The sequence below is a fragment of the Nasonia vitripennis genome, chromosome 5 (genome assembly GCF_009193385.2).
Source record: "Nasonia vitripennis strain AsymCx chromosome 5, Nvit_psr_1.1, whole genome shotgun sequence".
Classification (NCBI taxonomy): Eukaryota; Metazoa; Arthropoda; class Insecta; order Hymenoptera; family Pteromalidae; genus Nasonia; species Nasonia vitripennis.
Window position 1 is genome coordinate 20,434,250 of NC_045761.1, and position 16,017 is coordinate 20,450,266.

General features: G+C 30.5%; 7 protein-coding genes and 1 long non-coding RNA gene across 12 annotated transcripts; 6 read left to right on the forward strand and 2 right to left on the reverse strand.

Annotated features, from left to right (window-relative positions):
• Window positions 1–26: 26 nt before the first annotated feature.
• Window positions 27–1,957, forward strand: LOC100118201 (CDK-activating kinase assembly factor MAT1). Its single transcript, XM_001602185.6, has 3 exons — window positions 27–196; window positions 280–460; window positions 530–1,957. The coding sequence occupies exons 2-3, from the start codon at window positions 337–339 to the stop codon at window positions 1,363–1,365; spliced, it is 960 nt and encodes a 319-aa protein (XP_001602235.1). The 5' UTR covers window positions 27–196; window positions 280–336; the 3' UTR covers window positions 1,366–1,957.
• LOC100117386 (ankyrin repeat family A protein 2) lies at window positions 1,502–3,223 on the reverse strand. The gene is made up of 5 exons (XM_001600750.6): window positions 2,492–3,223; window positions 2,281–2,413; window positions 1,968–2,188; window positions 1,668–1,815; window positions 1,502–1,588 (listed from the first exon to the last, which is right to left on the reverse strand). The coding sequence occupies exons 1-5, from the start codon at window positions 2,723–2,725 to the stop codon at window positions 1,524–1,526; spliced, it is 801 nt and encodes a 266-aa protein (XP_001600800.1). The 5' UTR covers window positions 2,726–3,223; the 3' UTR covers window positions 1,502–1,523.
• LOC100118166 (transmembrane protein 199) lies at window positions 2,620–4,752 on the forward strand. Of its 4 annotated transcripts, none has more exons than XM_008207558.4 (5): window positions 2,620–3,013; window positions 3,165–3,247; window positions 3,443–3,631; window positions 3,708–4,312; window positions 4,394–4,752. In XM_008207558.4, exons 4-5 carry the CDS (start codon window positions 3,895–3,897, stop codon window positions 4,642–4,644), a joined length of 669 nt encoding a protein of 222 aa, XP_008205780.1. In that variant the 5' UTR covers window positions 2,620–3,013; window positions 3,165–3,247; window positions 3,443–3,631; window positions 3,708–3,894; the 3' UTR covers window positions 4,645–4,752. The 4 variants fall into 4 exon arrangements, with proteins under 4 accessions (XP_008205780.1, XP_031787117.1, XP_003424813.1 ...); XM_008207561.4 differs by having other exon boundaries at window positions 2,993–3,077; XM_031931257.1 differs by lacking the exon at window positions 3,443–3,631 and having other exon boundaries at window positions 2,898–3,013; window positions 4,394–4,736.
• A 151-nt stretch (window positions 4,753–4,903) lies between these two features.
• Window positions 4,904–6,339, reverse strand: LOC100118128 (chromatin accessibility complex protein 1). Its single transcript, XM_001602127.6, has 3 exons — window positions 5,950–6,339; window positions 5,594–5,795; window positions 4,904–5,488 (listed from the first exon to the last, which is right to left on the reverse strand). The coding sequence occupies exons 2-3, from the start codon at window positions 5,729–5,731 to the stop codon at window positions 5,129–5,131; spliced, it is 498 nt and encodes a 165-aa protein (XP_001602177.1). The 5' UTR covers window positions 5,732–5,795; window positions 5,950–6,339; the 3' UTR covers window positions 4,904–5,128.
• LOC116417579 lies at window positions 5,721–6,110 on the forward strand. Its single transcript, XR_004227831.1, has 2 exons — window positions 5,721–5,835; window positions 5,919–6,110. It is a non-coding gene; the product is annotated as an uncharacterized LOC116417579 (long non-coding RNA).
• A 101-nt stretch (window positions 6,340–6,440) lies between the features above and the next one.
• Window positions 6,441–8,420, forward strand: LOC100118086 (cell division cycle-associated protein 7). Its single transcript, XM_001602101.6, has 3 exons — window positions 6,441–6,836; window positions 7,054–7,761; window positions 7,855–8,420. Exons 1-3 carry the CDS (start codon window positions 6,774–6,776, stop codon window positions 8,005–8,007), a joined length of 924 nt encoding a protein of 307 aa, XP_001602151.2. The 5' UTR covers window positions 6,441–6,773; the 3' UTR covers window positions 8,008–8,420.
• A 150-nt stretch (window positions 8,421–8,570) lies between these two features.
• LOC100117276 (probable elongation factor 1-delta) lies at window positions 8,571–16,015 on the forward strand. Of its 2 annotated transcripts, XM_001600475.5 has the most exons (9): window positions 8,571–8,720; window positions 10,593–10,707; window positions 11,447–11,899; window positions 13,026–13,124; window positions 13,419–13,512; window positions 14,079–14,272; window positions 14,710–14,779; window positions 14,871–14,996; window positions 15,076–15,766. In XM_001600475.5, the coding sequence occupies exons 2-9, from the start codon at window positions 10,615–10,617 to the stop codon at window positions 15,228–15,230; spliced, it is 1,284 nt and encodes a 427-aa protein (XP_001600525.1). In that variant the 5' UTR covers window positions 8,571–8,720; window positions 10,593–10,614; the 3' UTR covers window positions 15,231–15,766. The 2 variants fall into 2 exon arrangements, with proteins under 2 accessions (XP_001600525.1, XP_008205725.1); XM_008207503.4 differs by lacking the exon at window positions 11,447–11,899 and having other exon boundaries at window positions 15,076–16,015.
• Window positions 8,727–10,549, forward strand: LOC100678532 (protein artemis). The gene is made up of 2 exons (XM_003424764.4): window positions 8,727–9,105; window positions 9,179–10,549. The coding sequence occupies exon 2, from the start codon at window positions 9,199–9,201 to the stop codon at window positions 10,387–10,389; it is 1,191 nt and encodes a 396-aa protein (XP_003424812.1). The 5' UTR covers window positions 8,727–9,105; window positions 9,179–9,198; the 3' UTR covers window positions 10,390–10,549.
• Window positions 16,016–16,017: the final 2 nt, after the last annotated feature.

Sequence of the window (16,017 nt, forward strand, 5' to 3'; positions counted from 1 at the left end):
CTTGTTTTCATTATAGGTAACGTTAGGTTAGTGCATGTTAAAACTTGATTAGTCGCCGCACGTCACCGGCCCCGCACGTTAAAAGCTGTAAATAACTATAGTTAAAGTAACAATTGACTGTTAAGTACTTCAGTGTTTGAACAAAACATTTGACACAATTGTAAATAAACTAAAGTGTTTATACGTTTTTTAGAAGGTATCTCAGAGAAATTATTTCAATTACAATCGCATATAACCTTTATCAAAAATACAACTCTTATTTCTCTTATTCCTGTTTAGAAAATAAAGTAGGAGATTTTGATAAGTATCTATAGATTTTTATTGTAATTTATAAACATGGAAGATCAGGCTTGTCCAAGATGTAAAACAACGAAATATAGAAATCCATCATTAAAATTGATGGTTAATGTTTGCGGTCACACTTTGTGTGAGAGTTGTGTGGATTTACTGTTTTTGAAAGGTTTGTAGGACAAAAAGATACTGCTTGTAAATTTTATAAATTTTCTCCTTAAAATCAATTAACTTACAGGTTCTGGTTCCTGTCCCGAGTGTCAGACACCTTTGAGAAGAGCAAACTTTAGGGTTCAATTGTATGAAGATGCAATGGTAGAAAAAGAAGTAGATATTCGAAAGAGAATATTACGTGACTTTAATAAGAAGGAAGAAGACTTTGCGACTCAACGTGAATATGATGATTATTTGGAGGAAGTAGAAAATATTATTTATAATTTAGCTAATAATATTGATGTTATTGAAACCAATAAGAAAATAGAACAGTACAAAAGAGAAAATAGAGAACTCATACTTAAAAATAAAACAAAGTTAGGGAAGAAAGAAAGTGAACTGGAAGAACTTCTTGAGTTGGAGAAAATGGAGCAAGAAGAGAGAAGATTGGAACTAGAGAAACAAGAACAAGAGATAAAGAAGCGAAAGATTAGAGAGAAAGAAGCCCTGATTGATGAGTTAATGTTTTCTGAAGGTGATGCTAGTAAGATAGTACAGACATTTGCTTCATCTATTCAATCTTCTAAAGAAGAAGTAAAACTAGCACCTAAGGCAACAGGCTTCAGTACAGGCATTAAGTTTGGACAACAGAATAGTACAGGTTTTGTTCCATTGCCTAAAATGGATGAGGGTCCCACTTATCAGTATGTTCCTATCACTCAAGAAATCGAAGGACCAAGTCCTCCAGGATTAAGAGAGGTGCAGGTACGGGGCTACATTTCTAATGTTAGAAAAGAGACTGAAGCAGAAAAGGCAGGTGGATTTGGAGCCAATATTGCTTGTTTGAGAGCATTACAAGAGGCCATGGCTAGTCTGTATCATAATCCTTCAAAACCGTCACAAGAAGTTCCAGCTACATGATGTTAAATGTTCACTAGAATATTAAATAAGGACAGTGATAAGACAATATCAGCAAAATATTTGTTTTGCATCTTGGGGTATTATCATTCATATCCAAAGCTATCCATATATTGGTTCAATTGAAGTAAGATTACTATTTGTATTAACATTATTTATTACTAAAATATATCTGGTGATAAGTTCACAATTTTTTGTACAAGAAAATTTTCAATTACTGCTTTAGCTGAAACAAAAACGAAACATGAGTATTTATGTGTAGATTATTTTTATCATCAGTGTATAATAATTTAATAATATAATACCTGTTGATGCATTTTTGAGTATAGCTGCTTTGTAAGCATTAAGTCCATTGGCATTAGTCACTGTTATATCTGCACCTCTTGTCAAAAGTTCATAACAAACGTGTGGATGATCACCTTGTGCTCCATAAATCAAAGGTGTGTTTCCCTCCTGCATAAAATCAACAATGTATCATACTATTTTTTATTAACTTTTTCATAAATGTACAATTAAATTGAATATGAAAATATGTATATATTAAGCATTTATAAAATAGAAAAACTATTTCTCTAATAAAATTTATAAAAAAAGATACAACTTACATCTTCACTTGCATTAGGATCAGCACCATAATTCAAGAGCAATTTTACAACATCATGATGTCCATAAGCTGCAGCTAGATGCAAAGGTGATTGACCATGAGATCCTTTGTAGTTTTTATCTGCCCCATTCTCTAGTAGAAGTGTTGCACTATTTAATTGGCCATAACCAGCTGCCCACATAAGTCCAGTAAGACCATTTTCATCTGGTGTATCTACAGTTGCTAAAATTGATAATCATTGCAGGATTATCTTTTAAAATCATGCCATAAATATTTATTTATTGATGTACAAAACAGAATTTGAAATATCTTACCTGCATGAATATTGTCAGCTGTAAGTTCACCCTGACCTGCTAATGTATAAAAAGTCACATCTCCACCTCCATAAGCTAAAGGAATTTCAGTTTGTGTGTTACCTCTTTGTAAATTTGTCAACAGTGTAGGAGGCTATAGATAAATCAAAATAATAATATCAACGAGAAGTTTATTAGACAATCAAATAGTGCCAGAATCAATAAAATATACCTTATAAGGCTGAAATGCACTAGTTCGAGTGGCATCCTGCCAAGCTCCTGGTGCCCAGGGTCTTTTAGTTTCGATGGGCTCCGATTTGCAGGTAACATTTACATTACCAGGTTTGCAAATAACAGGACGAGGTCGGATGCCTATAGGCAAGTCCGAGCTACTAGACAAAATTCCGCTTTTGCTTTCCTTAGGACTTTGAGGAAACTCATCAGTAAACTCGTATTCCTCCTTCATGCTGACAAGGGATGATTCAACTTATGTTTTGGAGTGCATTGATTAAGGTTACAATTCAAGATTTCTTTTTGTCCGCACTCAATGTTCCACATTTGCACTAAATTTCAAAACTCGAAGCACGATACGGATCTAGAATTCGAATTTTTCGGCTCATGATGCAGTTGCGTAAAATTTGCGATGCCGAACAACTGCAGCAACAGCGACAGGCGTAGGTGGGGTGTTTACGAACGTGTCAGAAGGTGCGGGTCATGTGTTTTCCAACAACAAACATGGCGTCCGTCATAAAAGGTGCGAGCATCAGTAGAGTAGCTCTTAGATTAGTTTCGATGTTTAATTGAATCCTAAGCGCAAAGTTGACTATTTAATTGCATTCACGATTATCTTCTTTTTTTTGTTGTAATAATCATTTTGTTTTTTCCCGTCGCTTGCGGTTACGCAGACACTGGTGAGATTTGGACTAGGCTATTTGATCACCGACCATTCGTTCAGGGCGAAGTTACTTTTTTTCTACGCGAATTCCAGGTAATAAATGAATTTTTCGAAATATTCTTTCGTTTGTTTATTGAACTTTAAAATAAACTGGCTAATAATTTAGAAGAAAATCGGGAACTAACGTTACTGTTGTCGTATAAACATGATTCTTATTGCACTTTTTTTAGAACTTTAAGAAACCTTGTTTAATGTTTTCATAGTAAAATTAATTCAATGAATGTTCAGGACAAGAGAGAAGACAGAGAAGTATTGAGACTTTTCAAAATCCTTGAATATTCAACAGAACTTGGACAGAATCAATTGGATCGAGCTGAGCAGCTTGGTGATTGCCATTTGCCAAGTTTGAAAGCAAATGTTGATGTTGCACTGAGTATGTGTGAATGTGTTCTTCAAAAAGAAGACGAATTTGACAGTGTATGCATTATCAAAATTCTATATTTACAAATTTGCTTATAGGCTTATTTACACTTCTTAATGTTTATGATTTTAGGATAGCAAGTTACAAGAAAACAGAGAGGTGCGCAAAGCTGAGTGGGAAAGGTTCATAAATGATATGAGTGACAAGTGTTCAAGAGTTGACCAAGAATTTCAAGACAAAGAGAAGGAACTGAGAGAATTTTATGCTGACCTGGAAAGAAAGCTTCATATAACGTCTTAATTTCTGTTACTGCCTAATAATGCCATTAGAAACTATCGAGGATCATCACATTAAAATAAAACCAACTTCTAAGCTGATAGATTTCATTGTTAAAGACATCAAGAGTGCAAAGGATTTACCAGAAAACATTGGACTGTTGAAAAATAGTCACCAGAACAAACGTCATAGTTGTCTTCTAACATTAAATGACATCAAGTGGCTTAAATCATATGTATTAGAGCAACGAGATACATCTAACAGTAAAGTTTATATTCACCAACTATTAGAAGGTGTAGATATAATATTACCTGAGCCAAAAGTTACACCAAGAAATCCAGAACTAGAAGCAAGAATTAAGAAACTTCAAGCCCAGCAAGATGCTAGGGATTACCAGGCAATGACCAAAGGTGTTGATAATTTTCGTAAACATATACCAGAGGATACCATTGCTTTCCAAAGTAAGTTACACATAATTATATAAAACTTATCAAATTTGAAATCCAAAATTATTAATTTCAATACTTATTGTTGTGTTTTAGTGAAGCTCATGAATAAACAGCTGATTGCTGTTGCACAATTTGTGTTTTCTGTGATGGCTGGTTTTGCATTTGGTTTCATTGGTGTGGAATTAATAGTTGGCAATTTAGACTTTGGCTTCAGATTGCTACTGGGGGTAATATGCTCTATAGTTATAGCCCTAGCAGAAATTTACTTCTTAGCGAAGAAACTTAGTGAAGATTATGAGGATACGCCTACAAGATCTGTACCCAAGAAATTACATCAAGAATAATCAAGTTACAATAATTCTAATATGCAGTGCATGTATAATACATTTTCTTTATACTTAATGTACATTGGTTTATAAAATTGATAACTTCTGAATATGCATTTTTTAAAACATGCGTTTCAAACTTATAGTTTGGTGACCTAATCAAGTATCAAATATATGAGATAGATGAACTTTTCATCAAATATATTTCCCCAGAATTGTATATATAATATAATCATGTTAATAATAAATTCTGGAAATTTTTAATGAAATAGAAAACTTTTTTTCAATTGAAAAGATTTTTGTTATTTTATTACATATTCAGTCATGCAAGATGGAATAGATATCTGTATACATTTTGACACATTCCACTCTACACAAAAATTTGTTCTATAAACCGTATAAAATTGTAGTACTTAAAGTTTATTGTATACTTTGTACATTAGAAGTTTAGCTTCCCTAAATTGTTAATTATTTCATTGAATATCTTGATACTTAAAATTAATTACGTTTTAGTTTCTTCTTCACTTTCACTTCTACTGCTTTCATCAGAAGACTCGTCATTACCATTCTTTTTATCATTGCTCTCATGTGTACTATCAGATGAATTACCATTTTCTACTTTGTCACTCTCTGAATTAGAGTCACTGTCTGACTGACTATCACTGTCAGAATCTGATGAACTTTCTTTCTCCGCCATCATTTCTTTGAATTGCCTGACAGTTATTTTTCTTGGCATTATCTCTCGTAAGAACTCTAAAGTGTCAGTAGTCTGAACTACTTCTGCTAAATGTTTGTACTCCAAATTATTAGCTTTATTGGACTTTTGATGGGCTTCTTGAGACAAATAATGCACAAACAATTCCTATAATAAAAGAATAATTAAAGATTAAACATAATATCAAGCCAATAAATTGTGCGTATTCACTTCTTAGTGAACGTATTGAACGTATTTATAAAAGAATCTTACAGTTGCTTTTGCTACTAAAAACAGACAATCTTGACCAATAGCTTCTACTTGTGGAGAACTTTTCATAATAGTTTTTACCCTAGATATGGGCAATTGAAGATCTTTTATGGCTTTCGGAGGAGATTGTTGATTACTCATTTTGAGTGGTTTTTCGACGTAAACAGCCTTTCCTTCAACCTAACCTTTCTGAGATGTTTGGTCCCTGCAATAAAAATAATTTGACATGTGAGAGCACTATACTCGTAAGTTTATATATCTAGATTCCAGGGTTTTTACGTAGATATAGAGTAGAAAATAAATTAATTAATGTGTTTATTATATTCAGAAAAATAGTCATCCAAACAAACTTTGTATACCTTATTGGATTGGAAGATGCACTATAGAGACGCGGGGAATTATTCAAGAGCTAATTACGTTTTTAAGCAGTGTAATGACGACATATGACAATTGACTGTTTATTTATAGTTTCACAAACTAAAGGAAGGTGCAAATTAAAAACACGGGTATAAACAACAATGGCTCCGAAGAAAAAACCGCCTGCTTTCGAAGCGTTTTCGAATAATATGAAACAACCAACATGTCGCTCGTCGACTTCCGGCACAGTAATTTCTCTATAGTTATATCTTTATATAAATGTTAGATACACGCTTGATAAATTGTGTACGAATAGAAAATTTTAAACAATAAAAACTCAATGAATATTAAAAATTTTGTTTAAATTTGCAATATTTTTAATAATACTACTGGACCGGAAAATGCTTGACGCCATATTTGAAAAAATATCAAACTAAATAGGTGTGTTCCTTTTATTTAATTATTATAATTTAATAAAATTAATCTTCAATTTATTAGGTGTTTGACTAATCAGTTTGTATAAAGGTGTGTATTTAATACTCTTATATCAAGTAAATGCAATTAAAATGTTTTGTTCGGATGAAATCGTAGATATAGGATTCGCTACATATCCTGGATCAAACGAACAATGCCAATTCCTTTCGGAGCAAAATTTTGGCGGGACAAGTACTGCAACACTCAGCAGAGGCGTCCATGTGCACGGACGAACACTTAGCGTATTCGCAAATATTTTGCGGTTTGTCCAAAGCATTACCTGCTTTTAGCCTGAACTGTAAATATATTTTTTTTTAATTGTTGCTTGGGCTTTAATATTTAATTTGAAAAGATGAGTGACACCGAGGATTACGAGGCGCTGAGACTGAAAAACATTGCTGAACGAAATGCATTTGTGAGTATATACTTAGTACTTATCTACTTGTTTGCTGTTTCTGTTTACGTTACAAGTACTTATTATGTATGTATGTAAAACCGTTGTGATTTTTACAAACTTTCTACTTTTAATTGAAAAGTATGAACACATTATCTTTAAAAAGTGCAGAAAATAGTTTTGATTTTTATTTATCCATCTTATGATATTTTATTAATAGACAATTTCTTTTTATTAGTTGCAAGATTTTTTAAAAGATATCAAAGAAGACACAGAAGAAATAAAACAGTTGGAAAACACCAGATTAAGCATTGTGCAAAAAGAAAACCGGCCTCCAAGAACCCCAAGGTCTGTGACGAGAAGACGAAGATCTTCTGCCAATAAGTCTCCAACATTTACAGGCCCAGTACGTTTGGAATTTCGCAAAAAGTATAACACTAGAAGTAAGAAGAGAAAATTAGAGGAGGGTGAAAATGATGAAGAGGATGACGAATTGAAAAGTGACCAGGATATCATTGTGCCTAAAAGTCGTTCAAACTTAAAAGTTATGTTCCCTTGGTCTAGACCTCTTCAAAGGGATCTTGATTTGATGAAATTTGACTTTAGTGAAGAAGAGGACAATGACAGTGAAGAGTCTGATGAAGAATTGTATGCCCCTACCAAAAAGAAGCGAATGCAAAGAGTGACTAAATCTGCTTATGATCCAAGTGCAATTCCTTCACCTGATGAAATTACTCCAAAGATGTTAAATAATATTGCACAAAAAGCTAGTGGCAAAGTATATGATGCTGTAAATGGTTCATCTTGTCATCAGTGCAGACAGAAAACAAAAGATACTAAAACTGTATGCAGATCTGGCGAATGCATTGGAGTTAGAGGACAATTTTGCGGACCTTGCTTGAGGGGAAGATATGGAGAATCTGCTCTGGAAGCTTTACAAAATCCTGTAAGTTGTTTTTGCGATTATACCATCAATTTTTTTATAATTATTTTTTATAATTTTTTATATTTTACTATGGCATTACTATTGTCATTCCAGCATTGGGCTTGTCCACCATGTCGAGGTTTGTGCAACTGTAGTATTTGTAGAACAAGAAATGGTCAAAGACCCACTGGAATATTGGCACCGCTTGCAAAAGAAGAAGGATTTGAGTCAGTTAAAGATTATCTGCAAGCTAATGATGATGATTGACAAGGTGCTAAATTTATTATTTATTTATGTTATGACAAAACGTATATTCAGGTTTATAATTTTGTTGATGTCCAAGCAACTTTCTACTTACGAAATTCAATTTTAATTGCATTTTAGCCTTTTTTAATGAAATCATTGTAAATATACGTGCTAGGTGAAATCGACATACCAGAATGTGATATATATATATAGTTGTTAGTAGTTAAGTATTCAAGTGTTAACATGTTTGACATTTTTCTTCTTTTTATTACGCTCTTTAATAATGAGTTATTGTAAAGTGAATTCTTGAGTAGCACTCCATTGTTACATATGAAATATGAAATGTTTGTATTGCAAAGACTATATTTAAGTAATTTTACGTTTTTATACTCCTTGACAAGCAGGTATTGTAATAAAATAGTATTATTCTAATTGAGTTTTACAGTTATTATTTCTAATGTAATACCCTATTATAATATACTATATATGGAAGATTTTTATCAATCTCGAAAGTAAATGTTCCAATTAAAATTTTTAAGGACTATCAATGCTACCAACTTAACCGTCAATTTCTGATTATCAACGTTACGTTTCCCCTCCTGGCTCTCCCGCACAAAAGCTCTCTCCCGGGGCCGGCTGTCGAGCAACGATCGAACGGTTCGTTCTTTTACATCTGATATTCCATCCCAAGTCCAGACAGTAGCCGCGTGTCAACCGTCAATCCATAAATAAAGGTATAATTACGCTATATTTTAATGCAATTTTGGTTAGATTGTGCTCTGTTTATCGTAAGAAAGCTAAAGTAGCTGTCAAATGAAGGCAGACGTAGTATTGCGAATTCTGAGAACTGATCAATAAAGCACATGGTATATATAGATTGTAGCTATAATAAAGGACTTTCTTAGTTAAATTGATGAGCGATTTGATGAGTAAAGGCCTCAAAATGTCTTTGATTTGATTTCGTGAGTGAGTTTTGTTTTGAGGTGACGAAACATGTCATTAGACAGGCATTGTACTTAACCTAACCTATACTTCGAATTGCAAATGAAATTTGCAAACCATCTGGAAATTCAGTATGATTCATTCTTGTGTGATAATGTTGTGTAATAGCTAGTTAAAGTATTCTATCGTTTACTGTAAGAAAATAATGCTACCTCATAAAGTTGCTAGATGTTTCATTTTTCTATTGTAGGGCTCTTATGAATATAAATCATGTCTACATTTCTTGGACTCATTGAAGAGATTCCCGGCATCTCCATTGATCGTTTTGATGGAGACAATTTGAATTCTTCTGCATTTTTCTTGTCTCATGGTCACACTGATCATATGAAAGGATTGAATTATGATTTTTTTCATTTTTTAAAAAGAAAAGATAGTTTTCTTTATTGCAGTCACATAACTAAATTAATTGTAGAGAATAAATTTCCTAAGTTTGATCGCTGTATTATTGAAAAACATTTGATTCAAATAAACATAGATGAGTTAAACGTTATAAACTATGTACATTGTGGTACTCAAGTATCAATTACTGTAACTTGTGTTCCATCTGGACATTGTCCGGGATCTGTTATGTTTTTATTAAATTTTGGAGATAAGCGAATTTTGTATACTGGTGATTTTAGAATAAGCATAGAAGATATTTCTAAATTAAAATCTTTACATTATACTACTAATTCACAAAGACTACCATTGCAAATAGATAAGATTTATTTAGACACTACTTTTTTGGATGTGGACTTTCAAATACTTCCTAGTAGATTAGATAGTTTAAAAAAGCTAGCAGCTGTTGTAAAAGAATGGGTGGAAAAAGATCCAAAGAATGTTGTGCTAATAGAATTTTCAGCCAAATATGGCAGCGAATTTCTGTATATGGAATTATCAAAGATGTTAAATAAAAGGATTCATGTTAAAGATGATCTTTATAGAGTCTACAGTAGATTAGATATCCTTGCCAATCATGTTACTGACATAGCTGAAAGTACATCCATTCATGCTTGTATGGACAAAAATGCAAGTAAAAAAAAAAAAGGTTTACAATGTAGGCCAGATGTTGTTCAAAATAATATCTTAACAATAATACCATCAGTTATGAAATGGGCTGGTAAAGATACATCCTGTATTATTGAACATGATAGTATTGAAGCACAAACTATAAATGTCTGTTATTCTACACACGCATCTTATAGAGAAATTGAGGCCTTTATTCAATATTTCAAACCAACAGAAGTATTTGCTTGCGTTGATAAAGATGGAATTGATGACCTTTTAAGAAATATAATGCAAAATAAAAAACGTGATAAATTCCCTGCAGGTGTTAAAAAATTGAAATTTTCAAATTATAAAACTTTTAACAATGTTAGTAATTTTAAGCCTACACTTATAAGTGATGATGAAGACGAATAAGATTTGTAAATATGTTTTAATCTTGATTAATTTTATATATGTGATTTTTATGCATTTACAAGTTTTCAAATAATGAAATAAAATGCTACTATATGTTATTTTATAGGTGTTATAGAAATTTTGTACTTTTTTACAATAAAATGAATTATTTTCAAATGAATTGGATAAGATTATTGCTTAAAACCTAATTTTCATTTTTTTAGCTACACAAACATAATTCAAAAAATGGCAACCACAGCATTAGCACAAGAAAAAGTCTGGCTTGACAAATCCTCTTACGACAAAGCTGAATGCCTGCATCACGAAAAGCTTGCCAAGGTAAAAATCATAAATTACAATATTCAATTTGTTTTTATACACAAACCAATTAACTTCATTATTTAAAAATATTACTTTGTATTACGTATATAACTTTCTTGAATTTCAAGAAATAGAAACACAAACTTTAGACTTTATTACTTGCCCCTTTCTTGTCCTAAAAAATCCATAGCTGTTTTAACTCAAACTATTTTACTTATGCATTCATTTTCTAATCAAATTACTAACAAATGCTTCAGGGAATATCTGGTGATTGGAATTAGTGTGTAATTTTGTGCTGTGTATTGTTGATTATAACAATTTACTAATCTTTAAGAATTTAACACAATTTAACAGATATTATTTATGTGTTAAAATTAGAATGTAAATTTTTAAGATACACCTTAATCATGCATCAACGAATAAGTATATTATCACAAGAACTGCAAAAAGACTTTTATTTCATGCCGAATTCATACATTTACACAATTTTATACACAATTGTAGTATATGATCATAGTTGGATATTTCTAATTAATTACATTATTTTTAAGACTAATTTCTTAAAAGATGGTATTTAGTTTCACAGAAATTGTAAAGAATAATTAAGTTTACGCTATACATTCAGAACTGTTGTATATAATCCTACCAAACTACTTTTTTCACAACAACAATTAAAAACAAACAATTTATTAATTTGTTGTACAACATTGTACAATTAGTTAGGGTTCTTCTATTCTTAAGTTAAAACTTTGTAAAGGTGCTGCCTCAGAAGATTATGGATCACAATAACATTACAGTAAATTCTAAGGAAGAAGTAGACCCATTAAAATCATCATTAAAGGCTTCTAAAAACTCTAAAAAGAACAAGAAACTTTCTTTTCAAGAAGAAGCGATACCTGAAATATTGTCGCAAAATATAGTAGATAATAATTCTATATCTGTCAAATCAGCATCCAAAGCCTCAAAAAATTCTAAAAAAAATAATAAGACAAAAGAAGAGGCGATGCCTGAAGCAAAAAAAATTGTTGAGTCTGTCAATAACAATGGCTTGAAAAATGAAGACTCTAATAACATGCCCAATGTTAATACAAATACCAAAAAGAACAAGGCTAAAGAAGCCAAAGAGAAAAAAAATAAGGCTGATAAAAAGACTAGAAATTTAGAGGAAGATAAAAACAATCAAGAAAACAAAGAACAGTTATCTAGCCAGGTACAAATTGTCAATGATTTGATCTTGTAATGCTTCCCAAACAAAATTGTTTGATACATCTGTATTATAGATTTTTTGTTAATAGATTCAGAACAGATTATATTGATTTTATATTTTTTATCAAATGTGTACAAATTTCTGCTCCTATTGTTTGAAAGATTGTTGACTTACTCTAAAAGAATTGTTTTAGAATTTTAATGAATTAACATATATATTATTATTTAATTTTCCTTGTTTTGTACAGACTTACTTTACGTTATACATTTTTTGTTCAGTTTTTGTGATGATAAAATTTCTTTTTATGATTATACCTAGAAGTATGTATAAAGGTTGTGATTGTGCATGATTGTGAATTACCAACACACTAATATCTACGTACACCTTACACTCTTATATTATTTGCATGCTACACCAAATAGAATTCATTATATTTTAGTATTTTAGTAAAAAAGCTTTGGGAAAAAATACGAATTTTCTATTTATAAAATAATATTCAACATCAATAATTACTTCGTTTCTGTTGATATTAAAAACTCATGGCTATGTGGTATAAATACAGAATCATTAATGTAAATTCTCAGATAAGAATACTTGTACAATGGAGAAACTGTTGTCTGAGGATTAACTTTGTTTTCATTTTACACAAAATTCATTTTTTGTGTTTGGTTCATGTTTTATCTACTCATATATCTTCTCTATAACGATCTAATCAAACGGAATCCATATTATTTGAGTATCAATAATTTTTTCACAAAGTGAAAGTTTGCTTAAATTTGATATCACATTGCTTTTTATCAGTAAAAGGTTTAAAGTTGTGGTTTTATAAGTGCAATTGTTATAGATAGTAGGATACCTGTTTATAGCATTGAGTGTAGCTTTAGATATTAATAAATATAGCTTAAATTAATTGTCACATTTCTCGCATAATTTGCTGCTTATCTCCACTATGTATTCAAAAGTTTTTTATATACTTTAGAAAATGTATAAATGTATATAGTATACATCATACAAATTTTAGTTCTTTAAATTTATATTAACAAAGGCAATAATATTAGTGGAGATATGTCAATAAGCAATTGCGGTATTTGTCCTGGTGTGAGTTAAACTTCAATATCGGTGGATACAGGGAAGTCAACCGTCCGTTTGCTCAATCTCTCCTGCTGGTGGAAGTTTAGCCAACGAGGTCGCCAAGGCTCGCCAACATATTAAACAGTCTTTACAGTGTGTGAGTACTGCTCTCCTTGCTCGCCTTCTTGATTTAACAAACATTTTCGCCAGCTTATTAACTTTTAATAAGTGTTTTTCTGCCCATCATTTTGAAAATTTCTTTTTTAAGATTTTTGAAAGCCTTCTCCCCTTGTTACTCCTGTTGTATAGATTTTTTTATTTTATAATCACTTTTAGCAACAAATTTTTTTCACTCTCTACTTTGTCTAAGATGCAATTTTTGATATAGTCAAACATAATCACATTTAGAGTAACTGGGAAGGGCAAAAACAGTAATTTATACTTTTTACAGATGGATGGTATCGCAGCTCTTGCTGGAATTTCTGATAAAGACGTTGCATCTCGATTAGTCAGTCTTGAAAAGGAAAACCAGGATCTTCGTAACAGTATGTATCTTGCTGAAAAGTTAAAAAAATCACATATTGGCATGGCATATCCCAAGCAAGATAATATTTGTAATGGTGTAAATCAATTGTATATCAGTGACTAATTTCATGGCTACAGATTTTTAAAATATTCATTCGTTTTTTTATTTACTTCATTTTTCATTTCAGTATTATTTGTATAATTTTAATTTATATTGCATAATTATTTGAAGTAGCAGTTTTCTATTTTATTCATAAACCTGTTTGATTTAAGTGTATTGACTGAAAATAACATATTATCGTTTTTTTTTTTTTTTATAACTGCTAATGATGTTTGTGTTTTATCAGTTCTTGCAAAATCGACTTCCTTGATACATTAATCTTTATTGCTAAATATAACTCAAAATTTTTCTAAAGTAATGCATTAATCTCAGAATTTTTTTATTGCTTTGTACGTAATTTAATAATAATGATCGTTTTTTCTACTATGTATGCTTTTAAATAAATAAATAAAAAATACCATTTAATCATTACTATTCTTTTTTTTATGGAGTTTAATACTTATTAATAAATAAAATTATGATTAGTCGTCCAGGAACTCAAGAACGTTGTCACGAAGTTGGATAGCCGTGTAAAAGACTTAGAGATTAAAGCAGCACCATACTTAGGTCAAGTTCCTAATCTTCAGATTTGCCCTCAAAAACCAGAGTCACCGAAAGAAAAAGCTGCTCCAAAAGAAGAGGAAGATGATGATGTAGATCTGTTTGGGTCAGATTCTGAGGCAAGTGGCGTGTACACACTAACATTACATAAAAACAGACATAAAATTTAATATTTTATTTCACAAAGCAAAGTTCATTTGTTAAGTAAAAATACAAAGTTTCGTTATATGGTTAAAATGAAAAATTAAGTTAAATTTTTTACACCAGATATTCCCAAATATTAATGTTAAATCTTTAATTCATATGTAAATTTATCATTCGCATTTATGTATTTAGAATTCAAAGAAATATAGTTTGCACATTTTATTTTGTCATCACATAACAGGATCAACAAAATTACTAATTTATCTTATCACCAGGTGAATGGCATTAACATACTTTTACACTTTCATTAGTAAACTTCATTAAAATTGTTATTTAAATTGTATGCCACTATTTTATAACAAAAAATTTTATAATTAACAAATCATCATATTTCTTACTTATAAAATAATAGGGTGAGGATGCTGAAGCAGCAAAAGTCAGAGAGGAAAGACTGGCAGCTTATGCAGCTAAAAAATCCAAGAGTAAGTTTCTTTTTCAGGGATCTTTTCTTTTATATAAATATTCAACTATAATAGATGTTGTTATCTTTATTGATTAATCCAATAATTTTAGAACCTGCTCTTATTGCCAAATCCAACATTATCTTGGACATCAAGCCATGGGATGATGAGACAGACATGAAAGCAATGGAAGCTGAAGTACGAAAAATCACAGCAGATGGTCTTTTGTGGGGAGCAGGTATAATATAAATTTGTAATTGTATTTTTAATTTATTTGTTACTAGTTACTAATAATATATAATTCAACATTTTTTTAGCTAAATTGGCACCGGTTGCTTACAATATTAAGAAGCTCCAAATCTCTTCTGTGGTAGAGGATGATAAAGTATCCGTTGACTGGCTGGTCGAGCAAATTCAGGAAATTGAAGATTACGTTCAGAGTGTTGACATCGCGGCTTTCAACAAAATTTAAGAAAAATCTGATTATTTTAACTGATTAAATTTTATTTTCTAAAAAAAGAGTTTAAAACAACAGTCTTGTTCAAAGGTGGACATGTGATGCCATTATTTTGTTATTTCATTCCACTAGCAATACCAAAACTAATAAATAACTCTTGCAATACATATAAAGCCATTTTGACAGCAATCTCATAGCTTACAATTTTAAAATATCGTTTTCAAAACATAGATGTATATCCTAGCTTTGAAAGCACATACTATGTACATGAAAGCTCCGCCGCTTAGAAATTCATATGATGTTGTTTTTATTTAAACGTATCACTACTTTTTTATTTTTAATGGTATAAAGATTGTGTTTTTATAAATGTATAATAGACAATTTTTTAAAATTATTTTTTCAACATATAGATAATGTTCATGCACAAATCGTTTCAAACTCATTGAATTATAGTTTAATATGTAAAAAACTGAAGATTTGTACGTACTAAATTGCTTTAATAAAAAAAAATAAATAAATAAGAACGAATTTAATTAAAAATTAAAAAAAAACTGTTAACTATTTTGATCGATATTGACAACCAATGTTTAATAATATAAATCTAAAAAATTTATTTAAAGTACTAGGTAATATTTTTATAAAAAGCAAAGCTCATTTATTGATAGCTGCATTTTAATATTCAAACATTTTAATGTCGATGTAGATTTTATTGCTCTCTGTTAATTTGACATTGCATTCATCATATTTTGTTCATCAAAAACATAATTGAATTATGATAAATTATAGTGATTAAAAATGAATT

What these genes read in the sequence shown, in the direction of transcription:
- LOC100118201 (XM_001602185.6), top strand. Translation starts at nt 337, where the DNA reads ATGGAAGATCAGGCTTGTCCAAGATGTAAAACAACGAAATATAGAAAT. An exon ending in GGATTTACTGTTTTTGAAAG is followed by an intron (nt 461 to 529) that starts GTTTGTAGGACA and finishes ATTAACTTACAG; the next exon opens with GTTCTGGTTCCTGTCCCGAG.
- LOC100117386 (XM_001600750.6), bottom strand. Translation starts at nt 2,725, where the DNA reads ATGAAGGAGGAATACGAGTTTACTGATGAGTTTCCTCAAAGTCCTAAG. An exon ending in AGCTGACAATATTCATGCAG is followed by an intron (nt 2,189 to 2,280) that starts GTAAGATATTTC and finishes TATCAATTTTAG; the next exon opens with CAACTGTAGATACACCAGAT. An exon ending in ACTCAAAAATGCATCAACAG is followed by an intron (nt 1,589 to 1,667) that starts GTATTATATTAT and finishes TTTTTGTTTCAG; the next exon opens with CTAAAGCAGTAATTGAAAAT.
- LOC100118166 (XM_008207558.4), top strand. Translation starts at nt 3,895, where the DNA reads ATGCCATTAGAAACTATCGAGGATCATCACATTAAAATAAAACCAACT. An exon ending in GGATACCATTGCTTTCCAAA is followed by an intron (nt 4,313 to 4,393) that starts GTAAGTTACACA and finishes GTTGTGTTTTAG; the next exon opens with TGAAGCTCATGAATAAACAG.
- LOC100118128 (XM_001602127.6), bottom strand. Translation starts at nt 5,731, where the DNA reads ATGAGTAATCAACAATCTCCTCCGAAAGCCATAAAAGATCTTCAATTG. An exon ending in TTTTAGTAGCAAAAGCAACT is followed by an intron (nt 5,489 to 5,593) that starts GTAAGATTCTTT and finishes CTTTTATTATAG; the next exon opens with GAATTGTTTGTGCATTATTT.
- LOC100118086 (XM_001602101.6), top strand. Translation starts at nt 6,774, where the DNA reads ATGAGTGACACCGAGGATTACGAGGCGCTGAGACTGAAAAACATTGCT. An exon ending in TTGCTGAACGAAATGCATTT is followed by an intron (nt 6,837 to 7,053) that starts GTGAGTATATAC and finishes TCTTTTTATTAG; the next exon opens with TTGCAAGATTTTTTAAAAGA. An exon ending in TGGAAGCTTTACAAAATCCT is followed by an intron (nt 7,762 to 7,854) that starts GTAAGTTGTTTT and finishes TTGTCATTCCAG; the next exon opens with CATTGGGCTTGTCCACCATG.
- LOC100678532 (XM_003424764.4), top strand. Translation starts at nt 9,199, where the DNA reads ATGTCTACATTTCTTGGACTCATTGAAGAGATTCCCGGCATCTCCATT.
- LOC100117276 (XM_001600475.5), top strand. Translation starts at nt 10,615, where the DNA reads ATGGCAACCACAGCATTAGCACAAGAAAAAGTCTGGCTTGACAAATCC. An exon ending in AAGAACAGTTATCTAGCCAG is followed by an intron (nt 11,900 to 13,025) that starts GTACAAATTGTC and finishes CGGTGGATACAG; the next exon opens with GGAAGTCAACCGTCCGTTTG. An exon ending in TGGTCTTTTGTGGGGAGCAG is followed by an intron (nt 14,997 to 15,075) that starts GTATAATATAAA and finishes ACATTTTTTTAG; the next exon opens with CTAAATTGGCACCGGTTGCT.